Genomic DNA, 13759 nt, shown 5'->3' with positions numbered 1-13759 from the left:
AGCGACTTGATCACTGAGCTTTGCATCTCTCTGCCCATGCAGACTGTTTGTCGTCGAGTGAATAATGCGCATGCGCAGTTTTTCATGGGGAAACATTCTAACTACGCATTCATATGCAGCAGGTTCTCCGTCAGAAAGCGTAACGGTCGTACATACAAACGAGCTGAATAATGGTACAGATGTTTTGTTTTTTATTGCAGCATTCTGACTTGCATTTATTTATTGTTATTTCTTATCTTTGACATTTAACAGAATTTTTGGTTTTATAAATGGAAATATAAGTTATTACCTACGTTTCATATTAAGTTATGGAAATGAAAACTTTCATTACATTACGTTTTACTATTTAAAGTTACTCCGTTATAGCATTCATTAGACAGTATAATTCAGTATGACCAATATGACCGAACACATTCATGACTGATCTAGTGTATATATCTTAAAATTAGAACGAACTAATGATATCTTATTTTATAAAATTGTGTAAAGCTTTGTACAATAAAATTTGTTCGAACGCCTCATACAACTTTGTGAGATGAAAGGTTGCATAAAATAATTAGACTGGAATATTCACTCTGAACGACCCATGGGACAAGTCAGAGATCCCTATGTTTCATCTGTAATGTGAAACTACTGACCAGAGGGAAAGGAGCCAGTCAGCAGCATTCGCCACCACAATAGGTTGTCCAATCCTTTGTCATTTTTATAACGCGATAACAGATGAAAATGCAGTATGTGTTCAATGGCAGCAGGGCTCGAACCATGGAACCTTTGATTCACAGCCTACCATGCTAACAACTGGTAAATAAGTAAACAAAACCTTCAGTGACAAGTTTTAAAAAAGCTGTACATATTTTATTTCAAATTAGTTAACCTGCTACAGCAGAGAAAGTGTAGTTTAAACGTGGATAACAAATATAAACTCCACGAGAAAACCTTAAAATATCTCAATCACTTTGTTAACACGTATTACCTTCACAAACGAATTGTGTATATTATTTTTTCAACTAGTTTTTACTGTAACTAATCGATTTTATGCACCTATTTATATAAAACTTTATGAAATATGTTTGGTAAAAGACAAGTAACATAATACCAAAATTATTCTGAAAACTTTTACGAAGTATGTGTTAATAAAGAATTTTAAAGATCATAGAGTCCTGAAAATTTTAATGGGGAAAAAAATTATAAAACATTTCTCGAAAACGTACAAAGCTAATAAGTTGATCCTTGGAACTTTTACATCCACTTATAATGACAAAGCTGCTGTCATTATAAATCAAGAAGTGACAGTATTCTTTAATATGAACCATATATACTTCTGTTGAGCTTTTCCCAGTTAGGTTCAAGTAATCTATATTCTAAAGTAATAAAATTATTTCTTTTCATAATGTTGCATCAAGTTTCCATTGGATTAAGTATTAACATTTATATGTAGATGTTGCTTGACCAAGTACATCTCTTTAATAACGGTTGATCAATGATAAATGAAAGTACACTCTTTATTTGATTTATTCTAAAATTAACTACTTTTTAAATACTTAATAAATAAATTGTGTGTGAAAGTTTCAATTGGTCATGCGACAAATATTTTTTTAAAATATTATCAAAATTTTTTTTTAGCAAAAAGCTACAAAATGAGCAATCTGCGCTGTGGCCTCCCAGGGGATAGAATCTCGAATTTTAGCGTTATATATAAGCTTACCGCCAATCCACATCCAAATAACTTACAAATTTGAACATTACATGTTTTTTTCTATTTCCTAAGTACTGTGTTTATCTCTTACGGTCCGTTTGGAATCTTGATTATCAGAAAAATTATTCTTATGGCTTCACAAGACAAAACGTTCCATGTAATTATAGTTGCAAGGATGCGTGTAATGTATGCTTCTTTTATTTAAAATTTATTAAGCTATACTGAGTTACTTGCAATTCACCTACCTTTTAAAGCCATATTACGTTTACTGATAACAACGGATTCACACCAAAAAATTTGTTTTTAAGTGTTGTTAAGAGAAAGTTTAGTCCACGTATGGTGAAGATGGTTTAGCCAAATATCTGATAAACTTTCGATTAGGCGGTTCTATTGCATGTTTGTTTTATAATTCATTGAACTATCATATTCTTCACTTGTACTACCTGCTCTGGTTCTTTTTATAAAGTTGTCGCTCTATATTAACTTGCTAACACTCTTTTCACCTGTAAGGATACATATTTATTCACAATAATCTTACCTGTATTCATTGAGTCTTGTAAGTTGTATTATATATATATGACTTGACTGTCGAGCTATATTTAATATTTACGATTATCTAAAAGTTACGAGATCCGGCATTTTTTATATTACTGACGCTTTAAAATTGTAAGCTGTATTTTAACACACAACTTTTTAACCACACTGAAAACACAAAAAATGTACATTGTTGAACATTTTAAGCTTTTATACTATACATGATCTCTGGTCAATTCATTTTATCTATCATGAAAACACTTCAACTATTCATTTGAAATCTCAATATACAAAATCAGAGCCATCTGTTAAGAGTTAGGCAAATCATTAAATAATATCCTAAATATAATGACAAACAACGAACGGCAAAAACAGAAGCTGTTCACGCAATACAACCCGTCGAAACTATATTTATAAATGTCTTGTTATAAACTATTCCTACTAAGTATTTAACATTCTTCATCATCGATATAGCCATACCTTGGAAACTTCGAAAAGCCACACGATTAGGCATTCAAGAACAAACGTCTTCCGAATAAAAAAAAAAGATATATAATGAATTGAATTGCTTTTAAACAGAAATATTCTGTGCAAATTTACAGCCTAAAGGATCACAAAAAATATTTTTGTATTGCACTTTCCGTGGCTTATATACTAAATCTACGGTTTCTAATGTTTAAAATATTGCATTTACATTTGTAAAATAATTCAAAAGGATGCTTAGAATATAAAAAGCAGAAAAAAAACAATTAAATTAAAAATATTTTAATGCATAATAAGCTACTCACCAGTAATGCAAATACTGCCAATAAATATAACTCATACAGGCAATCTAAGATATTGTTAAACTGATTTCTGGTATTTCTGCAAATATTTGACATTTAATATTTATTGCTTATTATTAATTGTAATGCAAGCTCCACACAAGTTCGAAGTTGTCTATGTAAATAACAACCTATCACTAAATAACAACATAAAACAAGTTCGTTAAACTTCAGTTTCATGTAACTTACAAAATAACATCACGAATGAATCATTTCTAATTAAATATTTATACCACTAAATTGATACAAATGAGATCATAATCAGCAGTGAGTTAATATCAGTAGAAAAGTAATACAAAAATTATGAATGACTAATGAAATTTTGATGGACAATTTCACGTATACAGTCAGACAAGGTATAGGGTAATTAATATACATGTTCATCACAGAAATAACGGTCACATTGATAAAGATTAAGTTCAACAAACTATTTTTAATACATACAAAATGTAATGGAAAACAATATGGTTTGGTGAAAACACAAATCTTCAGTTCAAAGTTTTCTTCCAACCAGTTTTCGCTGACTGTTTTCATTCCCGCGATATCTACATGAGCAAAGTAATGGACAAGACTGCGCTCCTCCAAGTGGCAGATATAATCGATCACACAGACCTAACAATGAGCCAATCAAATATCTACAAAATATCAATACTTTTTTTTTGACAATTCCATTTCCCACTACGTTAAATTACTATACAATCAACATGGGAGGTGCAGCTGTTGACACAGGGGTTGAAGAGTCTGCAGAGGCAGGAGTGGGAAGCTGAGAAACGGACATATTGGTAGTTTCTCCTTGTGATATATTTTTTCTTTTGAGATAAGGTGCTGTCAAGTGCTTAATACTAAGAGGGTGGTTGCTACTCTGTGAGCTACTTGTTGGAAATAATGATACAGCATTTTGCAAACCTGTGTTAATTCCGTTTTTACTTGGCTCAGACTTAACATCAATTTCACTAGGAACTGAAGGGCTGGAAAGACTAAGTTCAGAAGAAGTGTTGAGTCCATCTTGATCACTTTCTGTTGCACATTTGGAGTCTGGAGTAGGATCTTCTATACTACTAACACTACCAGTGTTGTCTTCGCTATCCCTAAGGTCTGTTCCATCTAAATATCGGATGCACTTTTTCTTCCGTCTGCAATTGACAACAGAGTTACAACTAATGGTATTAAGTATTAATATTCATGGTTTGTATCTAATAATATAAATAACGAAATGAAGTGCTGTGAATAAACTGTTAAATAAACAAACAGTTAAATAACCCAAAACAACTGAAATTGCAGTTGGTTGTGAGGAACCTATCATAGTGAATGATTAATAACACCTGTTTAATTATTTGTGCTGTTTCTAACTCATGTGGATGGTGCACAGTTCTTTATTCACTTGTGCAACCTACAAAACTGATAGCCTAGTTACATATTTGACATAGAAAGTTTCTTTCCTAAATTACTAGATCTTGTAGCAAACCATAATTGTAATTTTTTTGCCTTCAAACCATTTTCCAATATGTGTAATTTCAATGTTTTGCAGCTGAGTTTAAGTTTCTTCAGAGGATCACAACATGGTAGTATGAACAAATGTGAATTAACAGAAGATTATGTTCACTTCTATTCTAATCATATTTCTCAAGTAGAAAATCTAGAAAGAAAATATCATAAAAATTGACCAATAAACTTGGGAGGATAAGATTATTATTAAACTGTCAGAGAACAATATGATGAAAACCTATTGGATAAAAGTGGGATATTGGCAATATTTGATGTTATTCATCATCAGTACATCAAATCTTCAAACTAGAAAGCTCAGCCAGGCACAGTCAACAACTGTTTAAAATTTCCAGTAAAACAATCTTGCTAGAATTAATCAACTCATTTTCTATTCTCATGCTTTTTCTACTAAGTTTGAATGAATCACACTGGAAAGTATAAAAAAAAAGAAATACCTCACATACACATTACTATAGGTTCAAATATATTACATTGATGGTTAAATAGTGTTTTGTTACACATTTTTTCCACCTGAGAAATGAATGCAACAAGAAAAAAACTGTGCCCAAACTGCCATTTAGTCTGGTGAAATATGTATGAGTTAGATCCCCACTGAGTATTTTTTTAGCATGAAACCTGAAGCATTTTCTAAAAGCAAGAAAACAAAAAAGGGAGAAGATCAAGAAAATGCCTAAATACTGAAAATCTTCTGTTATTGGCAAATGATAAGCATATCTAAAAGAAAATTGACTCTATATAATATCAATCTAAAGCCCCAAGCAAACAAACAACTTTCTGTATGTGCATATTCTTTATGCACTGTGTCAACATCACATTTCGACCTTGGACTCCCCCGAGTATAGATAAAAAAAAATCATTTAAATATACTAGGATACTACAAGAAAGTCGACAGATCTAGATTTTCATACTCTTTAAATATAGATAAGCACATTTTAAAGAGGCATATATGCCATCACTATGCTGCACACAAAATATTTTCACTTCTTACAAAGTATTGTTTGAATGAAACTGTCATACTAACACCTTATATATAAACCTCTAAAATACTCAACACTAAATACTAAAAATGTAGTTATGCATGAAAAAAAACTCTCTGATAATGGAAAAAAAAGTAATTTATTTTTCACAATGATTTGTTTTTGAAATGAAATAAATCAAATATGTAGAATACTATATACTGATAAAAAAGCAGTGTGAAAACACATGACATTCAAACTACTTCAGTAATATATTTATTATTATTTTACTTAGTTATGGTCTCTTGTGTTATATTTCACTTTCATGTTGAAAGTATTAATGGTACAGTGGTTCTATGTCTGTATAATTCTGAAGCTAAGCTTTCTGCTAAAATATTAACAATACTTATGAATCGGGATGTTAAAATATCTGCCCTGTGGGATTCTCGGTTCTAGCACCTTACTGCTCTGAGACAGAAGCCATACCTATTGAGCTATCACAGCTGAAATTCCAACCTGACTGCTACAGTACCCCTTCTCAAACAAATATATTCCTCAAACCTACAACATATAACAGAGTATCAACAGGCTAAACACACTCTACATATGACTAGTCTCCAGCCAATAGCACCATGATACACAGTACTCTAAAACAATTCCCAAGCCACCCACTACAAATGATTTGATCTACCATCAACCTAGTTCAAATATGGTGGTACAAAGGCGAAAGGCAACCACTAAATGAACATCAATATATAATGAATCAGGGCTTAATTAGATTAGTGCTTAAAGTCCAATTCTCTACTGAGTTACCAAAACTTGAGACTCAAGCAGATAACTTTCATCTGAACATTAAAGTTACTACCAGAAAGAGCATCTTTAAAATTTTATATATGATTTAAATATAATATCATTACAAAAACCACTTATCTTTACAAAAATAAAATAGAGATATGGTGCTCATAGACAAAGGTCTGGAATAAACTTGAAAGTTAGTTATATTCACACAAATTTCAGATTTAGAATACACTTGAAAGAAATTATATGAAGGTTATTTTGACATGCTATTTCTTTTTACTTCTTTTAGTAAATCAATATTTAGAGTTATCTCTATGCACATGTACAGTTAAACTAGATAGGTAGGCTAAAGATGAAATTCAAGATTAAATAATCTTAATTTTTCATAAACCAATCATAAACTCTAAGCCACAAAGTGTTTTTAGGGTATTGTCATTTAACCTGTAATTTATACACTGAACTTTTCTGAAGTATTTTAATGTAGCTTTTGGTTATTCAGCAGTAAGTGTGAGAGCTTATAATGCTAAAAACCAGGCTTCAATACTTGTGGTGGGCACGACACAGATAGCCCATGGTGTTGCTCTATGCTTAATAACAAACATGGTGTTTCGGGAGTAGGACTGACATCCTAGTTCAGACACCGGGTGAGCATGTTTCGGTGCGACGAGGATTCGAACCCGCAGATTGCAAGTCGAGTGCCTTAACCACCTGGCCATGCCGGGCCTACCCACTGTGCTTATGTCTAAAACTCCACACTATAGGATTAAGCCTCAACATATTTCAGTAATAAATCAACAACATTCTGTTGTGTAAACAGAAGTACCCACACAATAATCGTGTTATATAAAATTATTTGTCCATTGTTTATTTATGCCAAAGCTTATTTCCATATTTCATGCACTTTCATAACAGTTGGCCTAACTTATAATGGAAAGATTGAAAGAGAAGAGAGAATGAATGAAAATAGCAAAAAGTACATTGGTGTACTTGCTAATAAATTAAATACTATCACTGGAGCATTTTGCAAGTTTTATTTTCTTTATTACTGGTTATATGTGTTGTAAATTAGCTAGATTTATAAAAAAAACAAAAATATAAGCTGATGTAAGGATTTAAATATGTAGGTACAAAAGAAAATGGAAGTAGACATATAAATGTAAAAATTAAAAGATAAAATTTACATAATATATCTGTAATTCTACTTAGTCACACCAGTACATTTAAAAAGCAGGGTTTTTAATATCCTATACAAATTTTAGTTATCTCACTAAATTATGATCTGAAAACTCTTACGCATAAACCAGTGTTTAACATATAGTAAAACACAAAAATTAATGGTTCCTAAGAAGATAGTATAACTATTCAGCACTACTCGTCAATAAGTTACTGGAACTCCATTCAATTATATTTCTTTCAAATAAAGAATTTGTACTACATGTGGATATGGGAATTAAGACTGTAATAAAAATCTAAGGATCTAAGAGTACTACATGTGGACATGGGAATTAAGACTGTAAAAAAAAACTAAGTATCTAAGAGTACTACATGTGGACATGGGAATTAAGACTGTAAAAAAAACTAAGGATCTAAGAGTACTACATGTGGACATGGGAATTAAGACTGTAAAAAAAACTAAGGATCTAAGAGTACTACATGTGGACATGGGAATTAAGACTGTAAAAAAAAACTAAGGATCTAAGAGAACATAAAATGAAAAAGATAAAAATACTGACAAACTCTACTAAAAAATTATATATTGTAAACTTACTTGAAAACTGAAATAAAATAAATAAAATGCTTGACAAACCACAGTAGTAACTGAGTTACATTCATCCAAACTCATTACTTCATGCTAAGTATATATTTCTTTTATGTTTTCTTCTTTCACAAAATTTTCTTTAAAATAGTTAACATAATGAAGAGTAGGTCCAAACTATGCAAACAATTTAATTTTCAATCCTGTATATTTGAAATAAACACCAAACAGACAGATCTGTGTTTAGACAATACAAAAACCCAAATTATTTTTGTCTCAGTAGTGCAATAACTTTATGCCAAGACAACCAACACTAGATCTTCCTCTTCTGGCTAACATATGTAACATAACATGTTTTTTTTTATTGATCTAAGTGACTTGTACAGTAAATACATTGAAGTTATTGTTAATTATAACACATGTGGTAAACAAGAAAAACTTTGTTATACCACTAGGATTGAATGATGTCTTAACATTTAATAATCTATACTAATGTTATCTACTTTAAAAGTTTCTACTGTAATTGCAAAATCATTATGTTTGGTTAATTTCAAGGCTTCCACCAAAGATTATGTACAGTGTGACTAGACCATTCCCCTACTAAAATTCTATATTTCTCACAAAGAACATAACAAGGATAAATAGAACATATGCTATATCAAAGATTTTTTCTGCACTAAAATGTACCAACTATGACACTGATTAAAGAACAAAAATACTTAGACTGAAGTTATTATTTTTTTAGACTTTCATATTATAGATGAAACAAACATAACTTTTAATATTAGACTAAATTCTCTGTTCATTGAGTGGGAATTACATAGGAAATAAATTAGCAACATAAACTTAAAAGTTCTTTCAAATGTGTGCTGTATTCTGCATATTTCTTCATTTGTGTAGTAAACTGACAAGCACACCTTACGTCTGTCTCAATTTTATGTTTTGAGCTTTTTAATAACAAATTGGCTTTAAAACTCTACAAAAATTATGTAAAAACCACTGTATATCTATCTATGTAAATTTTACTGATATCTATGAATTTTAAATCATATAAATTTGTTAAATAACCTGTGCAAACCTGTTAGATTGTGTCAATTTTGCATGATATTTTTCCTTTAAAATACATATTATTGGATATATATTGCTTAACTCTATATTATTTAACAGTAAAACCTTTACAAAGGCTGTGCAGAAGCTCTCCTTTACTATCTTACTATAACTGATCCAGAATATTTGTGCCAAATTTTACCTAATATTCCTTTACTTATCTAAATTATATCTGTTGTATCTTTACTGCCCAATAAAGCTTATGTACATATTCTGTGAATGGGTGTGAATGAGTGATGATTTTCATTAACTTACCTACAAGGCTTGCACCAGCGATTCTGCTGGTCCAGACCAAACCTTGCTCGACATTTCTTGGGATTGTTTGCTGTAAACAGAAATTAGCCCTATAATGTTTCTTATTTATTATCTAAACAGATACACACACATAAAAAAACTCTTCAGAAACAATACTTTTAATTATTCTGTGGCACTAAAACATAACATACACAGAAAAAGAACCACTTGTAGCACTTTACCAGATTATATAATAAATAAATTAATAGAAATACTTCTAAGCAAATTATTTTAGGTCTACACCAAATACAAGAAAACACAAACAAGCAGCAAAAGGAACCAATAAGGATTTGGTCATACGATGATGATTTAGACCTAAACTAGGTAGGTATAGAACTTGTACAATCATATTTCTTTATAAGTATAAACTGGCACCTCATTAACATTAGTTTTAACAGACTTAACATTATAAAATATGATATAAAGTCACACTATATAGCTAAAGCTTCTGAAAATTTAGTTGAACTGCATTTAATATGAATTTTCTCAAATGTGACAATTAGGTATTACTACAATAGACATAAATGAGATGCCAAAAATAAAAAATCTACTTACACATGATTTGCCCCACCCTTTGCTGCATGTTTGTGTAAACATGAAAAAGTTAAGTTCTAGTTTTTAAACAATCAAATTTCTAAACTTATTAATCTACATATTAAAAACAAGTACACAGATCAATACATCTTATGCTTATCAGAACTACAAACAAAAATGATTAGTAAAACAAAAGCTAAGAATTTTAAATATATTATTTGCATGCTATATTTCACACTCTCATATAGTTATGCAATAAACTACAAATAATAAGATCAGTTGTTAATTCTTATCTGCAAAATGTACATCTTCAGTTCTAATGTGATGTACAATACTAAACTTATGAAAACAAATATTGTCGCTTTCTCTCAGTTTTAAATTCACTAACACTGAAAAACAAAAGCACTTAACCACTACTGACTACAATGCTATTGGATTGCATGTAATAATCAAGGAATGATTTTTTAAAACAGTTTTTCCAAAAAAAATTCAATAATGAACTTCTATTAAATAATTTAAAAGAGCAAAGCTCTGTATTTTTCATTTTGCTTACACATCAAACAAGCAATTTATCAATGCTCTGCATATATTTGTGGTGCATGCATTTTAAGGATCCATACATAGTGTTTCAACTGTAACTGTAATGTGACTTGTTACAATTCATCAAAATTTTTGTCTACCTCTAACAGTTAGTAACTTAAAAATGGTAGAGAAGTGGTATTTAGGGTTTTACAGCAATTCATAAGAGAGAGGAAAATATTATTGGTTTTATTCAACAATTAGTAATTTTCTTTGAATGTATAAACATTTACATGGCTTTAATCATTCCCTTGATATCAATGGTATATTAAATATCAAAATTAAAAAAACAGCATATTTAGGTACTAAAAAATTACTCTACAAATGATTAAGCTATATAATCTCTCACTGATTCAAATATGTATATTACACCAAACATTACTCAAGGTATCTGGAAGACTGAGATAAGTACACAGCATATTATATACAATATTTATCAATTTTGCATGTGTAAGTCAACTTGTATTCCATATCTTAAAAATTCTACACTGTGCTAATGTAAATGTCTATATGCATGGAACATTACACTTTACATACAAGTCTGTATGTAAAGCTTCACACCTTCAGCCTCTCTGTAATGCATGTTTCTGGTGAAGTACTTCTTTTCCACAAGCACAACATATATGTCTGTCTAGCTCTATTTCAAGCTCTTCAGCCAAGGAGGCTTAAACAAGGAAAAATTTAAAGACATCTCTAATAAATTAATTAAAACTGCAAAAAGGAGAACCTAAAAGGGTTCAAATTGGCCTTAAGTATGGTAAACAAATCCTAGCATTAATCTCTCAAATACTACTGGGTTTTGAAGAATACACTGTATTCATATTATACAAATTACTATGCAGAACAGACAATAAGTCAGATGAAATAAATATCAAGTTGCATCAACATGTTTGCAAAAAAACTAATACCTCTACCTTTGGACTATTTATTCAAAATACATACTTATCAAGCTTCAAAAATGATGGGAAGACCTGAAAAAATAAGATCTACATATCCTAAATAAAGGAATACTTGTACACAACAATTAATTCACATAAACAACAAACATATGATTCTAAAAGTGTAGTTAAGTTGTACATGAACAGTAAAACCCATCCAGTATCCAATACACATGAATTAAACAACAAATATATAAATTTTAAAATTAGAATTAAGTACTGTTATTCAAATTTTATAACGAGTTTTCAAAGTGTTAATATATTAAAACATACACAATCTGGAATGATTTTATTTTACTATTATGTTTTTTTGCTTATCATAAAAACACACATACGAGACAATGAAAGCTTTATACATAAATAAATTAAAACTTACCTCCATCAGCACTTTTATCTTTTTTTTTCTTCTTCTTCTTCTTGTTTTGTGCATAATTCTCTCGAGCACTCCACCCTGGATACAGCTGCAAATGAAGTTGGCGTTCTTTCCGAGCCATTTCATAGTATTTAGATTGTTCTTCCCTGGACAAGCTGTGCCACTGAGTCCAAACAGCAAATATACTTATATAAGTATTTAAGTGGTATGTACTTTCACTGCTTATAATACTTTTATCAATGATTATTAATGAAATTAAAAAAAGAAATATTTTTCTAAGTTATTACAATGGAAATATAAAACTTAATCATATAATACAATTTTTAGGAATAAGAGACCAGAATTATTCTTTCTTAGATTAAAATGTTATTAAAATGAAGTCAATCACAACAAGAATAACAGCCAATCAAAATGATTTATTAATGCAAGTCATTTCATTTACATAACTTAATGGTCAATACAACCTTCTATATATTTGTTGCTGTCACAGAAAATACATAAATGTAAGTGTAATAATTTTAATCCTATTATTAAACTTGTAATATCAAAAAATAAAAAGTTGAGAAATTATCAACTAAAGATAAATATTTCTGTGAAGTAATTAGAAGCATAAACATATCTAGTTACATTTGATGAACTTTACTACCACAAATCTAACAAGGCTAATATTCTTAAGCGATCATAGTACAAATTTTGTTTAACATAGTGAGAAAAGTTTCAAGACTGTGTGTGAAACTAGAAATAGTCTAACATTTGTTATTGGCTACCTTTACTGAAAAGTATTTTCTTGATTTGAAATATGTTTAACAGTAAGATATTTTATTAAAACACACATACACAAAGTTTCAGCAAACATCAAATAAGACTCTCAGTTAAAGTTTTTATGTGATAAAACAATGCCTTACTCTCCTTCCTAATATTTGGTTAATAGCAGCACTTTCTTTTAATGTGCATTCTGCAACAACTTTGGCACGCATCTCCTTCATATATAACATAAAAGCATTAAGAGGTTTCTTGACATGGCTCTTTTTCTTTTCTGCTTCCTGCTGGAGAGACATACTACTGTGAGTGGAAGGACCACTGGATTCACTGCATTTTGCAGAGGTTGGTTTATGGTCTGGCAGATAGTTAGGTAAATGCCTGAAGTGAAACACAAAATATAAATGCTTACTACTGACTTTTCAAATTATGTATAGCAAATCTACCATTCTAAGTTAAATTCAAAATGAATTTCAAGTCTGTAATGGTTGGAAGGATAGTGTTAAACATGTGTATTTGCATAAGACTGTACACAAAATCCAACTGGTGCACATTACTTTTAACAAATTTTGGCAAAACCTACCTGTATCATAGAAATATTATGGCATTTATTTTCAATAAATTTGGAAAGATACTAGGGTTACATTCTAATTTAGAGTGAAATTATACATCACCCATAGCTGGACACACTTTAAGCATACTGTCATTACAACTTGTACAATTGTGTAACTTCAAAACATCTTTCTCCCAAACAAAGGATTTTCATTACTATATGTGACAAAGGCAAAATATGAAAATGTATCTTGCATAGTTTGTGGAACAGTGTCTAGAAAATTTCTAGACATTTAATTTGAGGTGTTTACAGAGAAGACAAAATATTAAGTGTGTTTGGGCTGGAATGCTTGACAAAAAAGTTGTTCATGGTCATTCATAACAACAGAAAATGAAGCCAATAACAAATAGGGAGGTAGAAACAATTTTACTATGCTTTAAATTAATGTTTAAAATATCTACAATAACTTGTTAAAATTGGAGGCTTTTCTTACCATAAGTATCATTGGTATTATAAAGTATTAGTTAAATGAAGATTATGAAGATGTAACAT

At 30.1% G+C, this 13759-nt stretch overlaps 1 protein-coding gene across 4 annotated transcripts in view; it reads right to left on the bottom strand.

The window, feature by feature from the left end:
- Positions 1 to 3089: 3089 nt before the first annotated feature.
- Positions 3090 to 13759, bottom strand: part of LOC106461635 (protein pangolin, isoforms A/H/I/S-like) — a 40492-nt gene continuing 29822 nt past the window's right edge. For all 4 annotated transcript variants that reach the window (XM_013921473.2, XM_022388644.1, XM_022388645.1 and 1 more), the window contains 4 exons: positions 12801 to 13035; positions 11899 to 12058; positions 9433 to 9502; positions 3090 to 4187 (listed from right to left, as the gene is read on the bottom strand). In XM_013921473.2, the coding sequence (XP_013776927.2) occupies positions 3746 to 4187; positions 9433 to 9502; positions 11899 to 12058; positions 12801 to 13035 (907 nt within the window). In that variant the 3' untranslated portion in view covers positions 3090 to 3745. The remainder of the gene's footprint in view (positions 4188 to 9432; positions 9503 to 11898; positions 12059 to 12800; positions 13036 to 13759) is intronic.

The sequence above is a fragment of the Limulus polyphemus genome, unplaced genomic scaffold (genome assembly GCF_000517525.1).
Source record: "Limulus polyphemus unplaced genomic scaffold, Limulus_polyphemus-2.1.2 Scaffold1002, whole genome shotgun sequence".
NCBI classification, from domain to species: domain Eukaryota; kingdom Metazoa; phylum Arthropoda; class Merostomata; order Xiphosura; family Limulidae; genus Limulus; species Limulus polyphemus.
Note: the sequence above shows the minus strand (reverse complement) of the source record. Positions and strands in the feature narration are given on the sequence as shown.